This window comes from Alnus glutinosa, chromosome 1 (assembly GCF_958979055.1).
Source record: "Alnus glutinosa chromosome 1, dhAlnGlut1.1, whole genome shotgun sequence".
Classification (NCBI taxonomy): Eukaryota; Viridiplantae; Streptophyta; class Magnoliopsida; order Fagales; family Betulaceae; genus Alnus; species Alnus glutinosa.
The window spans coordinates 45,175,804-45,200,881 of NC_084886.1; the positions used below are offsets into that span (position 1 = coordinate 45,175,804).

General features: G+C 36.0%; 2 protein-coding genes across 2 annotated transcripts; both read right to left on the reverse strand.

The window, feature by feature from the left end:
* Nucleotides 1-2,025: 2,025 nt before the first annotated feature.
* On the reverse strand, nucleotides 2,026-8,989 carry LOC133852290 (mitochondrial import inner membrane translocase subunit PAM16 like 2). The gene is made up of 4 exons (XM_062289026.1): nucleotides 8,813-8,989; nucleotides 7,399-7,486; nucleotides 2,386-2,519; nucleotides 2,026-2,312 (listed from the first exon to the last, which is right to left on the reverse strand). The coding sequence occupies exons 1-4, from the start codon at nucleotides 8,813-8,815 to the stop codon at nucleotides 2,190-2,192; spliced, it is 348 nt and encodes a 115-aa protein (XP_062145010.1). The 5' UTR covers nucleotides 8,816-8,989; the 3' UTR covers nucleotides 2,026-2,189.
* An 11,471-nt stretch (nucleotides 8,990-20,460) lies between these two features.
* LOC133852301 (extensin-2-like) lies at nucleotides 20,461-24,669 on the reverse strand. Its single transcript, XM_062289037.1, has 3 exons — nucleotides 23,197-24,669; nucleotides 21,044-22,817; nucleotides 20,461-20,917 (listed from the first exon to the last, which is right to left on the reverse strand). The coding sequence occupies exons 1-2, from the start codon at nucleotides 24,521-24,523 to the stop codon at nucleotides 21,070-21,072; spliced, it is 3,075 nt and encodes a 1,024-aa protein (XP_062145021.1). The 5' UTR covers nucleotides 24,524-24,669; the 3' UTR covers nucleotides 20,461-20,917; nucleotides 21,044-21,069.
* Between the last annotated feature and the right edge of the window lie 409 nt (nucleotides 24,670-25,078).

Sequence of the window (25,078 nt, forward strand, 5' to 3'; positions counted from 1 at the left end):
AAACTCCCTACATGTAGGGAAAACTATTTTTTTTAAAAATGCCATAGACTCTAAACCAAAGAAAACTCAAGGGAACCATTGCTTCCCTTACCATTATCTTAATAATAACGCTAGAATACACTCTAAATATTGATTTATATTTCCTATTATAGATCGATTTGTGTTTCTTGTATAACTCGATTTAGGTTTACTTGTATAGATTGATTTATTCAACTATAAATAGGGACATAAGTATTGGAAAAAATGCTTATTGCACAACAACCATACACAACAATTACACAACTCTACTCACATAGGTTGGGACCCATATAAGTGGGACCTACCACATGGGTCATACCTCATGTGAGTAGAGTTGTGTAATTATTGTGTATGGTTGCTATGCAATAATCACATCTCATGTATTGGAGGAGTGAATGGTGCACAACTCCCACATACATGGGTCTCACCAATGTGAGTGGTTGTGCACAACATTGTTGTGCAAGAGGCTTTTTCCTATGTATTGTAAACATTAAGTTATTGAGCACAATGTAGCCATTTGAACTTTACTTTGTGGACGTAGGTCATAGATCGAATCACGTAAATTCTGTCTATTTTTTCTCTCTTGCTTCCACTATTATTCTGTTTTTATTCTATTTTATATTTATATACAAATCTCAACAAATATAAAAAGCTTTATTTTTTTTTTCTTAACATTTATTTGAAATAATATTTAAATGGTATAAGGAAATGACAATATAAGCTATTGTGGAATTTATTTGAATAGAAAAGCAAAAAAATAATTTAAGGAAAACTGTTGCTAATGTTCACAAAACACTCTAAGCTACTTGAATATATATATATATATATATAAAAGCATTAACAAACAAAACTAGTAATAATTCAGCTTGTAAAAAATGTAAAAGGAGTTATACTACTATGCTAAAATGAAGAAAGAGATGGCGAGTGAGTGAAATTTCTTGGACTGTGGCCCAAGCAACCCAATCCAGACATGCTTGGCTTCACAGTATATGATGTAGAAAAGCTTAGGAATATTGAAAATGTTTTCTCAGTTTCATTTTTTGTACTTAGTTAAGGAGACAGTTTTCTTTTACCAATTAAGGATAAGTGGAAATTAGAGTCATTTAAATAGGAGAGAGTTGGTCCCAACACCATGGAACAAGGCACAAGGTTTTTTTAGCGATCATCAATCTCATTTAATGAGGTTTTGCACTAGTTTTGTGTTTGACTTTTCTTTGATATACTAATTTAGAGTTCGCATGGTGAAGCCTTAGGGCTTTGTTTGTAAAAAAATTTCCTTTCTCCTTTTTATTTTCTTTTTTCAAAATAAAATATTAACAAACAACTTAAAACACAAAAATACTTATAAAACACTCAAAACTACTTTCATTTTTATGTCACATCAGAACACTTTTTTAAACGAAAGAACAACAAATACAATTTAAAAAACATTAACAAGCGGAACCAGAATAGAAAACCTTATAAGTTATTGTAATTCAGCTCGTAAAAAATGTAAAAAGAGTTGCCCAACTACACTAAAATGAAAAAAAACAAATGATACCCCCATTTGGGCGAGTGAAATTGCTTGGATGGCGGCCGAAGATCATCTCCCAAAATGTTGGATCACAAACATGCTTGGCTTATGTAGAAAAGCCTAGGAATATTGAAAATGTTTTCTATTTCATTTTGTTTTGGAGTTAAGTCCCAAGAAAATTTTCACTTTGGATTTCAACCTTGATGATTGATTGATTTCAAGAGGTAATCAGCTGGACACTAATAGGTTTTTTTTTTTTTTCTCGAGTTAATGAGACAATTTTCTTGGGTATGCATCAATAGAAGTTACAGCATAGAAAGTTCAGTGATACCATTACCTTAAATGAAACCTCCAAACTCTAAAGAGAAAAATAGATGGATTATTATTATTATTATTATTTTGGGAAAAGTAGATGAACAAATCCATTTTATCAGATAGGTCCTTTTGATAGTTCAGGCAAAGATCATTATTGGGGCCACGTTGCAACAACCAGGTTGACTTGACGCACAAGCATTTGAACTATAACGGAGACGAAATAAACGCCATGTATACAATTTCTCTCATTCAGGCTCTTCCACAAGACAAGAATATTAATTACACAATAAGGGAGCAAGGTACACTATATGCCAACTTTGACAACCGCCGGGGCTCCGAGTTATCAACTAGGGCCCTGTCCTTTGTCTCCATACACAGCCTCTAAACATTCCTTAGCCCTGTGAACTTTCGACTGAACATAAAAGCTCCCATTCTTGGCATTCCTCTCAAACAATGTGTCATATTTCTGCAACATTTCAAAGGATCTTTAAGAACCTATATTCACAAAAGCCCAGAAAAAATACACAAGAAATACCGACCTTCAAAATCTCCTCCCAAGCGGTTTGCTCGGAGACACCAAGAATCTGCCTGGCTTCTTGCTCTGTCATTCCTTTGCTTGCTCTACGGACAGTGTTTTGTAATGTTTCTTGGGCAACGCCAGATTTTGAGGCATCTGTAAAATACCACATACGACGAGTTCAGAACATACGATGAGTTCAGAGCATGTATAAACATCTTAAATCATTACAGTAAATTGTTTGGTGGTTGCACAGGCATCCTAAAAGTTGCTCAATCTTTTGCAAACCTTGTATAGATGGCTAAATCTTATGGATTTTACTGAAGTTCGACTCTCTACAAACAAGCACGTGCAGAGACTACTAGAACTAAGCTTCATTTTATGGCCATCTCACCCTATAGGCTGCTATTGGGTTCAAAGACCACTCCAGCACGCTTCATGGGGGCGCTGCAGGCACGAAATGCAGATCAAATCCGTAGGCAAGTAGAAGTAGGCCAAAGAAACATATTCAGATACTTGTCTAAATTGTTCCTGAACAAATTGTTCTAATGGAGTCTGATCAAATTCTTCTCCATTAGAATGATCATGCACTTTGATAACCACTCTTTGGAAGATCTTTTAAATCTTGCTGCAAAATCCTTGGCAACTAGGATTATCTTTTTCTGATTCTCACTTTTGGACATTACTGAACAATGGATATAGGAAAAATCAGCCATATGAAACCTATATTACCCCTTCCACTCCAATAAGGACCACCTCTTCACTAGAACTATAATCCATCCTGTCTCTTTAAATAGTTTTGGCACCCCCCCTTTTTTTTTATCGCTAAAACAATACACAACCCTTGTCCTTGGGCAACTTTTCAACTTTAACTTTCTTTTTCACAGCCTCAAAACACACTTGTTTGTTCCCAAAAATGAGAACGCATCCTTCTTCATCTTCCTCTTCTGCTAGTGGCAGTTTCAACTTGAACCAAATCATCCAAGGATGCATTTTAAGAAAAGATACTGCAATTTAATCATTTTATTAGCAGTTGTTCTAACATCACACTGACTAATTAGAAACAAGAAAAAAAAAAAGTGATTGCTGCAATCTGGTGGGTGGTGGAAAGGTAGACAGCTTTGTCAATAAAGGAAGATGAAGAAGTATGCAATTAACCTTTCTTAATTCTCAAAGACGCGTCTAGATTTACTCTCCCTCCTTTGCCCCCCTCCAGGCACATGAAATAAAGAAAATAAAAACAGACAAATAGAGGACAAAAACAAATACTATCTATGAAATTAATTTGTTAAAAACATATATGACAGCCAGATTTAGTCCTCCCGAACTAAACTTCTGCACTTCTGAGATCAAGCTGTTCACAATATATATAACTAGGGAATCAGCAAAGATTCCCTTCCACTGCCTCTTGTGCATATCTAGCAGCCTATACCATAAAGAACCACTATCTTATAATAACGTAGATTTATATTTATATATATATGCAAAGATAGTAAGAATCAAAACTGTAAAAGCATGCAAAGTGTGAAAGACAAAAGAATAAGAAGACATTAAAGATTAAAAACAGCTCTCTTTAATTTGTTAATCTTATATATCATGAAGTATTGGTAAAGGAAACACCTACAACAGTTTCTACCCCATAAGCTAACACATTTCACACTTCAAATTTCACTTTTCAGCACGAAGTTAATAACCATCAACGATAATGCGTGATTGATTGAAATTAAATATGACAGTTAATGAAACTTTTTTGCATATAATAAGGAATATCTAATACTAGCCCCTGCTAAGCCATGAAAAGACACAACCAAATAAGGTTCTTCAGACATATACAACATAGGAAAGATCCTTACCTTGAATAATCTTAGAAAGAGGCATGTCATTGTGATTGACAGGTGTTGTATGTGCAACATGAATGGAGAAACTATGGACTACCTTCTTCTCCATTGTGAGGTTGCTCGTGTCTTATGGAATGCCACTTTTAGCCGCTTCAACTTGTCTTGGGCTATGTCTCTTCGGGTGGTAGATTTATTTGTTTGTTGGTGGACGGGTAGCCGCTCTCAGAGTGCTGCTATGTGGAAGATGATTCCTTCTTGCCTTATGTGGTGCTTGTGGAGGGAACGAAATGATAGCAACTTTGAGAACAAAGAAATGACGTTTGAGGAGCTCAGAACTTTCCTTTTTTATTCTTTGTACACTTGGAATGTTGCGTTCCTAGCTCCCTTAGTGATTAGATTTCATGATTTTCTTGTTCTTTTTTCTTCTCCGTCTTAGACGCTCCTCTTGTATACTCCCTGTGTACTTGACTGCTTTGCGTTTTTAATGATATTTCTTTTATCAAAAAAAGGAAGAAAAAGGAAGTAGTAATCTTTAATTTTTTTTTGATAAGTAGAATGAGAAATTTCGAAAATAAATGTGGTAAGAGTATGTATATAATAGCTGCATATGATAATCTTTTTTAAAAAATGTCTTCTATTCTTCAAAATATAGATCATGGAAAATCTATCAATTAATTTTTTTTTTTTATAAGTAAGAAACCAATCTCATTAAAAAAGCATAGGCGCCCCTTAGTACACTAGGAGTATACAAAGAAACATCTAATTAGAAAGAGAAAAGCGAGCGAGAAAGTCAACAAAAGTAAAAGACAAAGGGTGGACATAAGCCGTAGTCCAAAAGTACAAAGGTAAAACAAGGATAGAATCTCTTCCAAGGTACTTTCCAAATCCTCAAAACTCCTATTGTTTCTTTTCCTCCATAAGCACAAAAAGAGGCAAATAAGCGTCATTTTTCAAACCGCAGTGCTCCTTGGCCTTCCAGAAGACCACCAACAAGCAAGTAAGTCAACAACCCGTCTAGGTATAACCCAAGACATCCCGAAACGACTGAAGAGAGAACTCCACAAAGCAGAAGCCACATCGTAGTGGAGAAGAAGATCCACAGACTCCCCAGTCTTCTTATACATATAACATTTGTTTATCATGATAACATGTCGCTTCCTAAGGTTGTATAGGGTAAGAATCTTGCCAAGAGCTGCAGACCACACAAAAAAAGCAGCCCTTGAGGGAGCCTGAGTGCGCCAAACACTTTTCCAGCGAAAGTGACTACTCCTAGTGCAAGCTAGGGAGTAAAATGACTTGACCTTGAACAAACCTTTTTTGGAAGAAACTCACCACAACTTGTCTTCGCTGCCTCTGCTCACTTTGACTGAGTACAACGCCTAGAAGAAAGAAGCAAAATCATCAACCTCCCAATCGTGAGCCTCCCTAATGAAGCTCATGTTCAACTAGTTGGAATCGCCCAAGAACTCCAAATTATCCGCAACAAAGGCGTCATTTACACGGGCAATACCAAATAATGCTGGAAAAGCTACTTTAAGAGCCGTGTCCCCATATCACAAATTATGCCAAAAACTGATTTTGGAACCATCCCCCACAACAAATCTAATGAATCTTGAGAAAGAATCCCAACCTTTTCTAATGTTCTTCCACACCCCCACCCCAAAGGCACATGTCGACTCAAGAGAGCACCACCCACCCCATAGGCTGCCGTATTTAGAATCCACCACGACTCTCCACCACGCATCTCTCTTAGAAACCCAAAACGACATAGCCTCTCTCACATCATATTTTGGAAATTAAATCCTTTTATCATAAAATTCTTTTCCAAATTCTTTTTATAGACGGCAGTATAACGACCCAAGGAAAGCGCTAGCAACATTTGCGCTCACTCCAAAAGGATAGTCATGTTGTAATTGAAGCTCTTTAAAATTGCTTAAAAGCTCAGTCTCACCTAGTGACAAACCAAAATAGTACTTAGCATCGTGGAGCACCTTTATAATCTACCCACTCAATGTGGACAATTCATCTTCTCCAATGTGGAACCAACTTTTTAGGATGTCACAATCTCCCCCACTTAAATCTCTGATGTTCTCCTCAAAACCCATGTCATGCATTGTTCATTGCCACATGGTGTTACTAGGTTACTTTGATACCATTTGTAATGACCCAGAGAAAATACCAGTCACATCTGCACTATCACTCTAAAATGACAAGTTAGAATCGCTAATAAAGTCCAAACTCACATAGTAAATAACTAATGTAAGAATTAACACCCATGGGCCATGAGCACCTTTATAATCCACACACTCAATGTGGGACTAACTTTCTAGAGTGTCACAACAACTATGAGTCAAATCCTCACGGTTGATAATCTTAGAAGGCAGAGTTTCACCACTATAAATTGTTGTTGCCTATGTGAAAGAATGAGGCGACTATAAATCACCCTCTCATTCATTGCGAGTACACTAATAATCTTTGGCACTTGGTTCTCAGCTTATTCAGGGTTTCATGGGCTATGCCTAACAACATCCTAGTGTTGGTTCATTGTTGGAAGATCGAAGGACGAGGACATCCCAAAGAGGCCATCTAATAGTTATTCATGCTTTCTTAATGTGGAGCATTTGGAGAGAAAGGAATCAACATCTATTTATGAATTGCGAATCCAATGTGCTTTCTTTAGAATCCTCTTTTTTGAGATCTCTCTTGGATTGGATTGTAGTCTATGTTCCTAATTTCTCCTCATCAAATCTTGTAGAGTTGGTTAATTTTTTAGATTGTAGAACTATAGGGATGATTTTCACTCTTGTATACTTTTTGGGTACAAGGGCTTGGCCATATTCTTTCAATAAAATTATTATTCATAAAATAAAATAAAAAATAAAAACTAGACTGAGCACAAATAAAATTATCAAAAGGAGCTTTCTCTTTGTCAAAGAAAGTTACAAGTGCCAATCAATAAATAAAAGCAGTTGTCTCCATTACCAAATGGTACTATTATTAGAACTTTAAACCCCTAACCATGGACAAAATATGATCACATGAGCCACAACCTCAAAAATAAGAATGACTCCAGCAACAACTTATAACATATAATAATGACGATAGGAATAATAACAATTAGAAAAAGAAACCAAAAAAAGAAGGACACCATGAGGTAGATACAATGCGCATTAAGTTCCTACATCCAAAAAACTTACTTGCAAGTGCTTGGCGGTAAGCCTGAACGAAAGCCCTTGCTAACATACCAGAGCCCATCACAATTAAGTTAGCAAGAATCTTTGCAGCCTGTGCAAATATATACATAAATAAATTACAAGAAATGTAATAGAAAAGTCAATCATTAAGGCTTTGTAAGCAAGAAAAATGATCAAAGATCCTAAACATTAATTCTCTCTCTCTCTCTCTCTCTCTCACACACAAACACACGCACATTTATGCACAAAATGATAACTAAGTGAACGTCTATTTTAATATGTTTCCGCTTAAGAATTTCACATTCCCTAACTATTTATGATACCATTTTTTGTTCAAATTATAAAGCATTCTTAAAATCTAGGCTTCCAACCAATACAACACTAGATAATATAACAAGTGAATAATCAGTTCAATAAAAGCTTTATCCACATGGGATTTTCTATAAATATATATATATATATATATATATATATATATATATATATATATATATATATATATATATTACTGTCAAGGCAAATTCTTTTTGTTGAATGAAGACCATCATTTTGCACTTTCATAGCTTGAGCCAAATTTGTTTTAGTTTTCTCTTATCCCTATGGCCCCATTTATGAAGTCGTTCTACTTTACTACTGCAGTCCTTAATTTTGGGTTCACATGAATAAACCACTCTCCTTCCCACTTTGTTCTCAGTTACTATGACCACACACATGACACATACATGATCCCATATTACACGGTTTCAAAAATGGTATCCTAGAATAACTCTTTTAAATATTATATCACTCAATAACCTTTCATTACATTTATATTTTCAAACATACACGCATATATAATTCTAGGGTTGGGTTCTAGTTACACCTAATATACACGCACATATAATACGTGTGCGAATGATTCCCTTAAGGTACAAATACATTTTCCTGAAACTCTGAGGCATATATGTGTTGGCAAATCAGATACTTGGTTCGTATCTAATACTAACTCAGATAGATAAAATCAAAATTGAAACTTATTTGGGTATCTACACGTTCCCTTTTTCTTTTTCTGCTCCTATGTCATTTTGCACAGGCAGAATCTAAAAACTCATCTAAGCTAACGATATGAACATCGTAAGATTTACAGACATCACAGCAATAATCAAAGTCTTTAACACACCAAGACCCAATAGCAAATCTAAAATCTCCGATAATAACATGTAATGTACTAAGCTACAACGATGTTTGGTTGTTGAGAAACAAAGCCCTAAAACTAATACCTAAAGATCCGATCCATTATGATTCCTCAGAAAACAAAGCTCCTTAGCTTAGCTTAACGAAACATAATTAAAAAAAAAAAATGCTTCCTGCAAGTTTATTCTCTATTGCTGGATTTTCTCAGTAACCAAACAGAAAAGAAAGAAAGAGGGGAACATACCATAGCTGAAACGAATAGAATTGATCTCTCCGCTGAGCTGTGGTTGAAGAAATTAGGGTTTCCGATATGTTTGTTCGCGATCAGGGTTTTGGAAAAAGGAGAGCTTTTCGTAGGGGTTTGAGAGAGGGAAAGGAACGGAAACTCCTTGTCCAAGGAAAGGCTAAACAGGTCGGGCTGGGTACCTAGAAGGATCCAACTCCAACATGATGGACACGTGTATTGCAATTTGTAAGTGCAAACGAGCAATACGACGGCGTTTCACAGTTCTTTTTTAATTGGGACTCTACCTATTGGATATAACGGATAATCTAGGATCCAATGGAATGGGTTTGGGCCGTGAGAAAGCACATAAGGACCATCAGATTGACAAGATAAGATAAACGGACCCTTTGATGAAAAGGAAAAAAGGCCCAATCAAGTAGGCCCAAAATTACACTATCTTCAGAAAAGAAAAAAAGAGACTTTTAAATGATCAGCACAGCAAAATCAAATGAGAAAAAAATAAATAAATAATAATAATAACAATAAAAAAAAAAAAAAGGAAGACATTGAGAGTTTCTAACTCCTTGCTGTCCATCTAGCCCTAATTTAAAAAAAAAACCTGTCATTTTCTTGAAAAATATTCAAATTTTTGAATATTGAGAAAATTTGTTTTTTGAAATTATGTTTGGAGTTTATGAAACCTGAGACAAAAATAGAAAAAAGTTTGATAAAATTTTAATATAATATGAATTCTAAAAAATAGTATTTGAAAAACAAAAATACCCAAACATGTCCTAATATCTGTTTGCTTTGTTTTTTTTTGAGGTGTAGGGGGGGGGGGGGGGGTATGATTTATATTTGCGACGATTTAAGGATGATTTCTCATTTCCATTAGTTATAGTGCAATGACCCTTTTGTATTTTTCTTAGTGAATGCATTAACAGGTTTTAAAATTTTTGATTATTAAGGAAAATCCCATTAAAACCTTTTTTTTTTTTTTTAAATAGTAAACCCCAAGAAAGTTATTTCAAATTTCCTAATGTTTGATTTAAACTCCATGAAATTTTCTTGGCGTTTGATCTATATGCCAACAAATACAAGTCCCTGACACGCAGTAACCCGATTCATCTGATATGCCATTAATTAAAAGCCAATAAATTTTTCTTGGTGTTTATTACGCTATGAAATTCTCTTGGCGTTTGATGCATATGCCAACAAATACCAATTCCCGACACGCAGTATCCCGATTCGTCTGATATGCCATGAATTAAACGGCAAAAAAATTTCTTGGTGTTTATTGGCTGATTTTTGGCGTTTAAGAATCGCTTGAAAACTGCATGTTTATTTTGTAGTGATTCAATTAGGGTTTAGGGTTACAAAGACTATTCAAAGAAAGAATTTGTCATTGTGTTAAATGAATTAGTTGGCGTTGATAGGAATAGAATAAATCCACAGAAATGACTACTCAAAGAAAGAAAGTGAAATACTTTGGCCATAAATATATATTTAGTATCAAATGCAGCTGGCCTTGATAGGGATGGAACTAATAATATCACAACAACAATGACTATTCAAAGACAAAGACAAAAACAATGAGAAAATTTCTTCCCAGTCAATTTATCACATTTCACAGTTTCGCATCCTTCATTCCATCCCTAATCTCATGTGGAAAATAATAGTCACGGTTGCACAGGAAAATATATATATATATATATATATATATATATATATATATATATATATATATATATATATATATATATTGTTCTTTTTTCTTTTGAGTAAGAAATTTATATATTGAGAAAAAAAATGGCTTTAATTGGTAGTGAAATATATTATATTCATCTAGTACCTTCTCTTTATTGCTTGTTCTATCTGTTGATGAAGTTTTTCGATAGGTGATCTGTCAATCCGTGATTCGTCTAATTTCGTCTTCTCTTGGGATCTGAAAAAATAATTAATAGCTTCGGATGTGTTGGCATTGCATAGCACTCTGAAAAAAATAAGTTAATAGGCGATTTGAGAGAGTATTCAGAGTAAATTTTGAGAGAAAAAGTGTTTTATGATACATGATATTCTTCTGTATTTATAAAGGTTCTGATACTGTTAGACTGCTCTAAGAATCATTGATTTCTAGGAATTTGCAGTTGTTGGAGATGTGATCTCGAGTGTATAGATCTTCCGGGATTCGTAGTCCCATGACTTCATCGTACGGATTTTTGAGAGTCATAATCTCTTTGAAGTGACTTTGATCGCACATGTCGGAACAAGATACTTGTGATTTGTATCTCTTGAATTCTGGGTGGTTCTGAGATATTCGTGATCTCGGATGTTGAAATGTATTTGGACCGGTAAGCTAGATCAGGTGGGCCGACCCGGCTCAAATAATTTCGATGGTCCTAATAAGCCGAGGAGATTGAAATTTTCCCCAACACTATCATACAATATAAGGAACATATATTAATAAATGGTGAGATAATAAACAAAAAGTAACGCCGATAAAAATCTTAGAATTTGGTATACATTAATTTCCTATATTGATGAGTTGAAAAGATTGAATCTCAATTGGACGACTTTTGGACCACTGAACTACCTCTTGTACAAGTCACGTGTGAGCAGTGACAAAGCTAGGATTTAAGTTAAGAGGGTCACGACTAAAAAAATAGAGTCCGAAAAAATGTAACGAGCTTAACACTAAAGCTCGTCTACTACTGTTGACACGTGGAGTGAGGTGGAGGGATACGTGTCAATTTTCTATTATGTATGCAGTGGCGGACCTAGGCATGTAAAAATGGAGGGGCCAAATTGAAAAGAAAAAAAATAGAGAGGGCAAAACTAAAAAAATTAAAAAATTAAGGGGTAAAATTTTTAATTTTTAATTTTTTTTTGGGAAAAATTTTTTTTTTAGGGGAAAATTTTGGGGCTTGGGGGGCCAGGGCCCCCCTAGCCTCCATGTAGGACCGCCCCTGTATGTATGACGTGACAAATTAAAAGAATCTGTTAACTTGGTGGACGAAAAACAGGTTCAGAGAGTGATTTGTAATTATAGTTTATTATAATGATCGTTCATTACTTTTTGTACTACATAGAGTAATTTGTAATTTAAGCCAATCTCAGAGATCAATAGTGCAATTATCCATTTTTTTAAGTAGTAATCTCCAAGAGAGTTCTTTCAAATTTCCTAACGTTGAATTTGAGGGCCAAGAAATTTCCTTGTCGTTTGATGCAAATGCTAACAAATACCAGTTCCCAACACGCGGTAACCCGATTCGTCTTATACGCCATGAATTAAATGTCAGGAAATTTTTATCGATGTTTATTGGCTGATTCTTGGCTTTTAAAAAACACTTGGAAAACCACTTCTTTTTTTTTTTTGATGAATAAAAACCATGTGTTTATTTTGTAGTGATTCAATTAGAGTTTAGAGTTACAAAGGCTATTCAGAGAAAGAATTTCTCATTGTGTCAAATGAAGTTAATTGGAATTGATAGGAATAGAACAATTCCACAACTATGACAACTAAAAAAAGACAGAAAGTGAAATAGTGTCGCCATAAATAATTGGAATAATTGCACAACTGATTTTATGGGTATGTCATAATTACGAATCATTTCTTATGGTTTAAAAAGTTCATAAAAGGTCATTGTAGTAAATTATAATTATAAATAGATCATTATAGTCAAATTTCGTTAATTTTTTTTGGCATATCATGTTAAATGTCACGTCAGCGCCACATCAAACCAATAAGATGACGATGCGTGTCAATCTTAATAAAAAAAAACTATTAAAATATAAATAAATAAACTTATTTTTTTTAAAAAAAAAAAACAAAACAAAAAAAGAAGGGGTGGCCATCGGGCCACCCATAGAAGGTTTAAATTTTTAAACTATTGAGAGTGATTCGTAATTATGGCATATCCAAGGGCCAGTGGTACAATTATCCCCAGATAATAATATCCAATGCAGCTGGCCTTGATAGGAATGGAACCAATAAATTAATACTATCACAACAACGATGACTATTCAAAGACAAAAATAAGACAAAATTGCAACAATGTGAAATTTTTCTTCTCAGTTAGTTAATCATAGGGTTAAATATATTTTAACCCCCCAAACTGTCACCCTTTCTTCGGATGGCCCCCCAAACTACCAATGCATAGATTATAGCCCCCCAAACTACCACTTTCTGATTTTTTGGCCCCATCCGTCTATTTATGCCGTCAATTCTAACAGAAATCGGTCAAAAATACGAAAATACTCATCCCCTAACCGTGGGAATTTCAAAGTGTATGAGGGGTATTTTCGGATTCCTGTAGTAAACTATAATTATGAATCACTCCCTAAACCCGTTTTCCATCCACCAAATTAACAGATTCCATTAGTTTGTCACGTCATACCCAATAAAAAATCGACACGTGTCAATTACAATAAAAAAAAACTTCAAAAATATGTTTTTTTTTTTTTTAAAAAAAAAAAAAATAGCAAAGGGGTGGCTACTGGGGTGGCCCGGCCACGTTTGAGAGTGGCGCACGGCCTCCACTATGCCTGGGGTGGCCACGTGTCGATTTCAATTATGTATGACGTGACAAACTAATGGAATTTGTTAACTTGGTAGACGGAAAACGGGTTCAGGAAGTGATTTGTAATTATAGTTTACCACAAGGACCCTTCATAAATTTGTTGTACCTAAGGAAATGATTTGTAATTTAAGTTAACCCCAGAGACCAATGATGCAATTATCCATTTTTTAAAATAGTAAACCCCAAGAGAGCTTTTTCAAATTTCCTAACATTTAATTTAAACGCCAAGAAATTTCCTTGTCGTTTGATGCAAATGCCAACAAATACCAGTTCCCAACACGCGGTAACCCGATCCGTCTGATACAGCATGAATTAAATGTCAATAAATTTTTCTTCATGTTTATTGGCTGATTCTTGGCTTTTCGAAAACACTTGGAAAACCACCTCTTCTTTTTTTTTTTTTTTTTTTTTTTAGGGGTGGGGGGGGGGGGGGGGGGTGGGAAGGGGGGATGATTCAAACAAAATCAAAAACCGCGTGTTTATTTTATTTTGTAGTGATTCAATTAGGGTTTAGAGTTACAAAGGCTATTCAAAGAAGAATTTATCATCGTGTCAAATGAAGTTAATTGGAATTGATAGGAATAGTTAATTGGAATTGATAGGAATAGAACAATTCCACAACTATGACTACTAAAAAAGACAGAAAGCGAAATAGTGTTGCCATAAATAATTGGGATAATCGTACAACTGGTTCTTTGGATATGCTATAATTACGAATAATTTTCTATGGTTTAAAAAGTTCACGAAAGGTCATTGTGATAAATTATAATTACAAATCGATCCCTATAGTCAAATTCCGTTAAAATTTTTGACATATTCTATTAAATGCCACGTCTTCACCACATCAAACCAATAAGATGGCGACACGTGTCCATCTTAATAAAAAAAATATAAATTTATTAAAAAATAAATAAATAAACTTATTTAAAAAATATAAAAAGAAAAAAAAACCAAAACCAAACAAAAAAATGATGGGGTGGCCATCGGCCCACCCAAAAATGGTCATTTCATGAACTTTTTAAATCATAGAAAGTGATTCATAATTATGGCATACTTCAAAGACCAGTAGTTGAATTATCCTAAAATAATAATATCAAATGCAGCTGGCCTTGATAGGAATGGAACCAATAAATTAATAATATCACAACATCAATGTCTATTCAAAGACAAAATTGCATCAATGTGAAATTTTTCTTCCCAGTTAGTTAATCATATTTGATAGGTTTGCACTATTTATTTGTGTTAAAGTATTGATTAAGTGATCAAATTTATAACTTTTTAAAATTGTTAGAAAAAATAGTAATTTAACATGATATTAGAGCCAAAGGTTCTGAGTTCGAATATTGACTCTATCATTTACCTCCCATTTTAATTAAGAGAAATAATTTTTGCACATCTCTTGTAGGATCTTTGTGAGTCCTATAAATTCAATGGTTGATTTAAAAAAATGATGTACAAAATATGTACAAGAGATGTGCATGTAACATGCCTCTTCAATTAAATATTCCACGTATTAGGTTTCACCTATTAAAAGAAAGTATGAGCTTGCACGTGATGAAGATTGTTAAAGTATTTATTACGTGATTAAATTTACTTATTTCTATCGGCTTAAGTTTTTGAGACAATTGATAATTTAACAATTCGATCTTTAATCTTATGTGAAAAATAACAATCACAGTTGCACAAAAAATAAAAATAAATAAATAAATAAATAAAAATAATAAAAAAGAAAGAGAAGGAGGAAGAGGAGTAGGAGGAGGAACATATATTGATAAATGGTAAGATAATAAACAAAAAAGTAACGCTGACAAAAATCTTAGAATTTGGTATACATTTATTTCCTATATTGATGAGTTGAACAGATTGAATCCCAATTGTACGACTTTTGGACCACTGACCCACCTCTTGTACAAGTCACGTGTGAGCAGTGACAGAGCTAGGATTTAAGTTCATGGGTCCCGATTAGCTAAAAAAAAAATAGAGTCCTACAAAATGTAACGTGCTTAACACTAAAGCTCGTCTACTACTGTTGACACGTGGAGTGGAGGGATACCTGGCAGTTGAACGTGGACACGTGTTACGCGTGAATGTAATAAAATGCTGCATTTTAGGTTGTTGTTTTATTTGTAAGAGAAATGATCCCTACACTCATTTCTCACAACAGCCCCACAACAAGCTGACGTGGCTGGTAATATTTTTTTATTTTTATTTTTTAATTTTAATTTTTTTTTCTTTTTGTAAAAAAATAATAAAATATAACGAGCTTAATACTAAAGCTCATCTACTGTTGACACGTGGAGTGGAAGAATACTTGGCAGCTCGAACTTGGACACGTGTCACGCGTGGATGTAATAAAATGCTGCATTTTAGGTTGTAAGTAGTTAGAATACGTTGTCGTTTTATTTGTAATTATCTCAGCAGATTTCAATTTCCGTTAGGCGGGAACTTTAGGGAATCTTGTATAAAAGGAATTAAATTTAATCTGAAGGTTTATTGGCTCCTCGAATTGCCATTTTTTTTTTAGTAAAATCATTGTTCTTCCATCTCTTCTTCTCTTTCAATTCTCAATTCTCTCTTAATTTTCCATAGCAGATCATTTGGATTATTCCACAAAACTTGTTTAAAAGATAAATAAACAATTCAACAGAATTTAATTATTGTTTAAAAGATATAAACATAATTTTTTTTTTTGTCATGCATAACATTAATTCATTTAATTTCTAAAAAATAAAAATTTAAAGATTGAGATATAAGTATTTTTATAAATTCTGACAAATACCTAAATTCTTTCAACTTTTTTTTCCTAAAAATAATGAGAGGTATTTTAAAAATTTTGATACTTCTCACTAAATTGACCTCTTTTAAGATTTAAGAAAATAATTATAAAAATAATGAAAAAGGAGGGTGACAAATAAAATTTTCTCTTATTTTTATTGGAGTTTCGTATACGAGAAAGAAAAAGATAGCCAGAGAGCTTATGGACAACGATGTCATAGCTATCTTATTAATTTGGGGAGATGATACACTCACAACCCTTACCCAACTCTCACACAACCCTTACTCACATGTGTGTGGGTCCCATACATATGGGTCCCACACACATGTGAGTGGGAGTTGTGTGGAAGTTGGGTGAGAGTTGTAAGGCAAGCATTTCCCATTAATTTGAAGGTCGTGTACACGTGGAGGAATAGGAGACCGGTTCCAAATACAACTGCTACACTAGAAGAATATTTGCAATGATTCTTAGCGAATGTATTAATAGGTTTTAAAAATTTTGATTATTAGGAAAAATCCCATTAAACCAATTTTTTAAGGGATATTTACATCATTGATCATTGGGGTTTACCTAAATTACAAATCACTCACTGCGATACAAAAAGTTTATAGAGGATTCCTATAGTAAACTACAATTACGAATCACTCCCTGAACCTGTTTTCCGTCCACCAAATTAACAGATTCCGTTAGCTTGTCACGTCATATTCAATAATAAATCGACACGTGTCTATTACAAAAAAAAAATATGAATAAATAAAACTTAAAAAATATACATATATTTAAAAAAAAAAAATAGAAATAGTAAAGTGGTGGCTAGGCCACGTCTGGGGATGGTGCATGGCCTCCACTAGGCCTGGGGTGGCCACGTGTCGATTTCCTATTATATATGACGTGGCAAACTAACGGAATCTGTTAACTTGGTAGACGAAAAACAGGTTTAGAGAGTGATTTGTAATTATAGTTTACCACAAAGATCATTTATGAACTTTTTGTACTACAAGAAATGATTTGTAATTTAAGCCAATTCCAAAAATCAGTAGTACAATTATCCATCAAATACACACGTTAACCCGATCCGTCTCATACACCATGAATTAAATGTCAATAAATTTTTCTTGATATTTATTGGCTGATTCTTGGCTTTTAAAAAGCACTTGGAAAACCACGTGTGTTTTTTTTTGGGGGGGGGGGGGGGGGGGGGGGGGGCGCAGGGGGGGGGGGGGGATGAATCAAACAAAATAAAAAACCACGTGTTTATTTTGTAGCGATTCAATTAGGGTTTAGGGTTACAAAGGCTATTCAGAGAAAGAATTTGTCATCGTGTCAAATGAAGTTAATTGGAATTGATACGAATAGAACAATTCCACAACTATGACTACTGAAAAAGACAGAAAGTGAAATAGTGTCGCCATAAATAATTGAGGTAATTGCACAACTGATTTTTTAGGTCATAACTACGAATAATTTTATATGATTTAAAAAGTTTATGAAAGGTCATTGTGATAAATTATAATTATAAATCGATTCCTATAGTCAAATTTCATTAAAAATTTTGACAGATCCTGTTAAATGTCACGTCAGCACCACATCAAACCAACAAAATTGCAACACGTGTCCATCTTAATAAAAAAAAATTATTAAAAAAAAAAAAAAAAACTTATTTTTTTTTAAAAAAATATTAAAAACAAAACAAAAAAAAAACAAAAACAAAAAAGGAAGGGGTGGCCATCGGGCCACCCATAGAAGGTCATTCCATGAACTTTATAAACTATTGAGAGTGATTTGTAATTATGGCATATCTCAAAGACCAGTGGTGCAATTATCCCTAAATAATAATATCAAATGCAACTAGCCTCGATAGGAATGGAACCAATAAATTAATAATATCACAACAACATTGACTATTCAAAGACAAAAATAAGACAAAATTGCAACAATGTGAAATTTTTCTTCCCAGTTAGTTAATCATATTTCATAGGTTTGCACCATTTATTTGTGCTAAAGTATTGATTAAGTGATTAAATTTTTCTCTTTTTTAAATTGTTAGAAAAAATGGTAATTTAACATGGTATTAGAGTCAAATGTTTTTTTATTTTTTTATTTTTTTTATAATAAGATCCAAAGGTCCTGAGTTTGAATATTGACTCCGTCATTTACATCTCATTTTAATTAAGAGAAATGATTTTTGCACATCTCTTGTAGGATCTTTGTTGGTCCTACAAATCCAATGGTTGATCTACAAAAGTGATGTGCAAAAGATGTACAAGAGATATGCATGTAACATGTTTTTTCAATTAAATATTCCATGTATTAGGTTTAACATATTAAAAGAAAGTATGAGCTCTTATTAAGTGATTAAATTTACCTTTTTTTATCGGCTTAAATTTTATAGACAAGTAGTAATTGAACAATTCGACCTTTAATCTCATGTGAAAAACAACAGTCACAGCTGCACAAAAAAATAAAAAATAAATAAAAAGAGGAAGAAGAAGAGAAGGAGGAGGAGGAACATATATATATATATATATATATATATATATATATATATATATATTACTTCTTTTTTTTTTTAGTAAGAAATTTATTGAGGAAAAAAAATGGCTTTAATTGGTAGTGAAATATATTATATTCGTTTGGTACTTCTCTTTGGTTTTTTTTTTTTTTGAAATAATCTTCTCGTTGTTGCTTATTATATCATACAATATAAGGAACATATATTGATAAATGGTAAGATAATAAACAAAAAGTAACGCTGATAAAAATCTTAGAATTTGGTATACATTTATTTCCTATATTGATGAGTTGAAAAGATTGAATCCCAATTGGACGACTTTTGGACCACTGACCTACCTCTTGTACAAGTCACGTGTGAGCAGTGACAAAGCTTGGATTTAAGTACATGGTCCCGATTAGCTAAAAAAAAGAGATATGATTCTCTATTATCTAAATATATAATTTTTCACCACCTTATCAATGTGTCAAGGTAATCTCCCACTATATTATAAAGTGAAATACGATTCTCTACTATCTAAATAAGATAGCCACAGAGAGCTTATGGACAGCGACGTTGTAGCTATCTCATTAATTTAATTGAAGGCCATACACGTGGAGTCGGTGGAGACACGTGGAGGAATGGGAGACCCGTTCCAAATACAACTGCTACACTCGGAGAATATTTGCCCGGACAGAAGCACCCAAACCAAACAGAGGAGATCGAAGAAATATCGATGTTGAGGGACCGTCCGCGGTCCACTTTAGACTTTTTGATGAGCCATGGCAATGATGATTGACGGCGACTTTCCAGCTGCCAGCTGTGGTTCACCTGCTACAAAAAATTATGGATATGGATGGCCGTCGACCCAGTCTCACAAGGGCAGAGCAGGTTCAGTCACTTTCGACACGAAAGGTTCTCCTCGTATTAAAATGCAACAACATGTTTATGTTGATTGTGGGTCACAAGGGGCCACCGTGAACGAAAAAAGCCAACATGGACGATGAGCAATTATGACCTTTAACTTATTCGATGCAAAAACGAATAGGAACAATTGAGATTTTACACCAATTATCTCTTAAAATTGTCTTGGTCTTGGTCTTGGTCTTGGTCTTTAATATATACTAAAATGATTTCATTTTTATTAAAATTTGTGTAGAAATCCAAAATATGAAAATTAAAAGTAAAAAAATAATAAAGACAAAAGAACACAAAAAATTATGAGTAGTTCGGTGTTACATTGATTTGGTTGACATTTATCATGTACCACTTAGATAAAAAGACAAAATTAATGTGAAATTAATATATTTTCAAAAGATTAAAGTATAAAAGAAAATTTAAACAAGCTAGCCCAAAATATTAAAAATTGGTCTAAATTATTTAAAATAGGTCATGATATAGATCAAATTAAAATAAGGTCTAGCAAACTAAAATATGACCAAAATGTCTATTACCTACCACACGGATAGAGGTTAATAATCACATTTAATAACCACGTGATGTGGTCGATAAAAAATTATGTGAATATGAATGCGAATTCAAATGCAAATATATAAAAGTGAGATCCATGAGTTAGGGCTAGTTGCCATGAGTAACAATTCGGATGGAGTAACTGGTGAGGATTCTTGCCCTTTCCACAGAAGGCAGTCAGCCGTGAGAAAGAGTTGATTACTGATGTACATCTAAATAAAAAACAATATATATAATTTAACCTTGTACGTATACAGACTGAGAGAAGCTGGATATTGGAAGCATCTGTACGTAAAGGCTTTGCAGTCAATGGTGAGAGAGTTGCATGTGTCATATTCACGAAGGAACGAAACAGAAATATCTTATTTTATTGATGATAATCTCATTGCACAAAGCACAAGGAATTCCAACGAACAAATAAAGCATAAAAATAAATAGAAACCCAATCATCCCCGGCAGGACTCTATACAATTCATAAATGAGTAGATGAAAGTTGAAACCCCCCTAAGATATTACCGGCCGAGTGAATTGAAACTAAAAAAAAAAAAACAAAAAAAAACGTGGCAGGCTGGCATATCCAAATCCTAGTCATCTTATAATTAATTTCGAATGTTGCTTCCTAATCCGGCTTTCCTCGTATAATCCTCTGAAGCCACTCCCGCTTGAATAAAATAAGATCATAATGTGCAACGTAGCCACCAGATAAGAAGTGGAAGCAATCTTATTGAATGAACTTGGATTGGAAGCTTGATTCCTAAATCGTCCCATAATTGAGCCTTCCTTTATTGCATTCTTTAAACTAAAACCTGCGTGTGAAAATCAAGAATATGAGATTATAATTAACTTATATAGCTAGTAAATTGAATTTGCGACTATACTGAATGTGTTATTTCTTGAGAAACGACAAAAAAATGTAGTGGATTTTAACTTACATGATTGGTATTGGTACGTGGTAAGCCTAGTACTTAGTTGGTGGAGGAGGTGATGCGTAAATGTAGACCGGTGGTGGAGGAGATTTCTCTGGTGGTGGTGGGGAGTTGTATTCATATGGTGGTGGAGGGGAGTGTACGGGCGGTGGGGGAGACGTGTACTCATATGGTGGTGGGGGAGACTTCTCCGGTGGTGGGGGAGACTTGTACTCGTACGGTGGTGGAGGAGACTTCTCCGGTGGTGGGGGAGACTTGTACTCATACGGTGGTGGGGGAGAGTGCACTGGTGGTGGGGGAGAATTGTACTCATATGGTGGTGGAGATTTCTTTGGTGGTGGTGGGGACTTGTACTCATATGGTGGTGGTGGGGGAGATTTGTACACGTATGGTGGTTCATATACCGGTGGTGGGGGAGACTTGTACAAGTAAGGTGGTGGTGGTGGTGACTTGTAAACGTATGGTGGTTCATAAACCGGGGGTGGAGGAGACTTGTACAAGTAAGGTGGTGGTGGTGGTGACTTGTAAACGTATGGTGGTTCATATACAGGTGGTGGGGGAGACTTGTAGATGTAAGGTGGTGGTGGTGGTGATTTGTAAACGTATGGTGGTGGTGGTGGTGACTTGTAGACGTATGGTGGTGGTGGTGGTGACTTGTAGACGTATGGTGGTTCATAAACCGGTGGTGGGGGAGACTTGTAGATGTAAGGTGGTGGTGGTGGTGATTTGTAAACGTATGGTGGTGGTGGTGGTGACTTGTAGACGTATGGTGGTGGTGGTGGTGACTTGTAAACGTATGGTGGTTCATAAACCGGTGGTGGGGGAGACTTGTAGATGTAAGGTGGTGGTGGTGGTGATTTATAAACGTATGGTGGTGGTGGTGGTGACTTGTAGACGTATGGTGGTGGTGGTGGTGACTTGTAAACGTATGGTGGTTCATAAACCGGTGGTGGGGGAGACTTGTAGACGTAAGGTGGTGGTGGTGGTGATTTGTAAACGTATGGTGGTTCATAAACCGGTGGTGGGGGAGACTTGTAAACGTATGGTGGTGGTGGTGGTGACTTGTAAACGTATGGTGGTTCATAAACCGGTGGTGGGGGAGACTTGTAGATGTAAGGTGGTGGTGGTGGTGATTTGTAAACGTATGGTGGTGGTGGTGGTGACTTGTAGACGTATGGTGGTGGTGGTGGTGACTTGTAAATGTATGGTGGTTCATAAACCGGTGGTGGGGGAGACTTGTAGATGTAAGGTGGTGGTGGTGGTGACTTGTAGACGTATGGTGGTGGTGGTGGTGACTTGTAAACGTATGGTGGTGGTGGTGGTGACTTATAAACGTATGGTGGCTCATAAACCGGAGGTGGCGGGGACTTGTAAACGTAAGCCGGAGGCGGTGGTGGAGACTTGTAAATGTAAGTAGGTGGTGGCGGAGGTGGAGACTTGTAAACGTAAGGAGGTGGCTTGGATATGGGCTTGGGCTTCTCACACTCCTTGTAAGGAGTCTTTGGAGCATAAGCAAATGGCCTGGCTTTCAGCACAACCTCGTACTTGTCCTCAGACTTGACCTTGAGCTTTGCACCCTTCTTGCCCGAATGCAGGTCAGTGGGGATGTTGCACGGCGAGTCTTTGGGTGCGGCGTGAAGCTTGGCCTTGCAGGCCTCCTCTCCGTACTTCTCGTAGGCAAAACCTTCGACTGTGATGCTATACTTGCCGTTGATCTTCGTGGTACCATAGGCCTTGATCTCCTTGTCGCCGGCTTTGCAAGTTACCTCCACTACGGCACCTGCTCCGTCATCCAATAAGACAAATACAGCGCCAATCATGTTAGCATCACTTGCTTTGAACAGTTAACTAAACATATCCAATAACTGATAATGTCTTTTCGACAATGTTTAATAAAAACATGTGCTTAATTAGAGGCTGGAGCCTTTATTTACACAATGTTTAAAATGACTATATTGCCCTCCTTGCATACTCCTTTGTGGTTCACCCAGTTCTTTTTTATTTATTTTTTAAAAATTTCTGATCCTGTTTTAAAAATTATTTGGAGTCAAAAAAAGCGAACAAAACAAGAAAATTATTCTAATGGAACTTCAAAAAACAACAATTAAGAACAATGAATACAGACGATGATGAAAAGAATGAGATAAGTAGTACTCTACCTTTGAGATGCTTCTTGTCGTGTGACTTGACAGGATAATCCCAGTCGTAGCATCTATAGCAATAGACTTTTCCAACGACCTTGACTATCAATGGGTGGTGAACAGGAGGAGGTGGAGAGGTGTAATGGTATGGAGGAGGAAGAGACTTGGGTGGTGGTGGTGGTGACTTGTAAATATATGGTGGTTCATAAACCGGTGGGGGGGGAGACTTGTAGATGTATGGTGGTGGTGGTGGTGACTTGTAAACGTATGGTGGTTCATAAACCGGTGGTGGTGGTGACTTGTAGACGTATGGTGGTGGTGGTGGTGACTTGTAAACGTATGGTGGTTCATAAACCGGTGGTGGGGGAGACTTGTAGAGGTAAGGTGGTGGTGGTGGTGATTTGTAGACGTATGGTGGTGGTGGTGGTGACTTGTAAACGTATGGTGGTTCATAAACCGGTGGTGGGGGAGACTTGTAGATGTAAGGTGGTGGTGGTGGTGACTTGTAAACGTACGGTGGTTCATAAACCGGTGGCGGGGGAGACTTGTACAAGTAAGGTGGTGGTGGTGGTGACTTGTAAATGTATGGCGGTGGTGGTGGTGACTTGTAAACATATGGTGGTTCATGAACCGGTGGTGGTGGTGACTTGTAGACGTATGGTGGTGGTGGTGGTGACTTGTAAACATATGGTGGTTCATATACTGGTGGTGGGGGAGACTTGTACTCATATGGTGGTGGAGGGGAATGCACCGGCGGTGGGGGAGACTTGTACTCATATGGTGGTGGAGGAGATTTTTCCGGTGGTGGTGGTGACTTGTAAACATATGGTGGTTCATATACTGGTGGTGGGGGAGACTTGTACTCATATGGTGGTGGAGAAGATTTTTCCGGTGGTGGTGGGGACTTGTACTCATATGGTGGTGGTGGAGACTTTTCCGGTGGTGGTGGGGACTTGTACTCATATGGTGGTGGTGGAGAGTGAACAGGTGGTGGTGGTGACTTGTACTCATATGGAGGTGGTGGAGATTTCTCTGGTGGTGGGGGAGACTTGTACTCGTACGTTGGTGGTGGAGAGTGCTCCGGTGGTGGGGGAGACTTGTACTCATACGGTGGTGGAGGAGATTTCTCGGGTGGTGGTGGGGACTTGTACTCATACGGCGGTGGTGGAGAGTGCTCCGGCGGTGGTGGGGACGTGTACTCATACGGTGGTGGTGGAGGAGAAGAATACGGGTAAGCATCTCCAGAGACTGAACCTACACTGCTTGCAACAAGAAGCAAGCCCAAAGCGATGACCATTTGAGGCCATAGACGACCCCCAAAGGGGTCGAGACCTCTAATCCTCATGGGTTGTCGGAAAACCCCACTATCTTCCGCCAATGTGTCAGACCCTCACAGCCTTTGTCTCTCCTCTGGAAAAGTAGAGCGCCTCAGAGAGAAGAGAAGAGAGTGAGAAACCGTGCCCGAGAGGGGAGTGGTGGTTGATGACTCAAGGCTTGCATGAAATAGTATTTATAATGAAAAGCAAGTTGTTGAAGGAGAGCTGTCAGCGGGGACCGATTCCAAATTGGTTTTTTTTTTTTGATTAATTCAACAAATCTTAATCACCTTTGTCTTGCTGGCCCCTTCAATTTTTAAACACCATTTTTTCCACGCTTGAGCAGCCCCCCGCAAGATGGATCAAATTAGCTGTAGCTATCTCTCTCCTTCTCGCTAACTACGTGTCTTTAATTACATGTGTATTCACATTATTATTATTATTATTATTATTATTATTATTATTATTATTATTCTAAATTGTTCCTTCTAAGCATCGTTAAGCTCTTTCCTACGTACGCTAATCATACATCCATTATTTAGCCTTTGACCTTATACTTGTGTACTCTGGCACCCACTACCTTT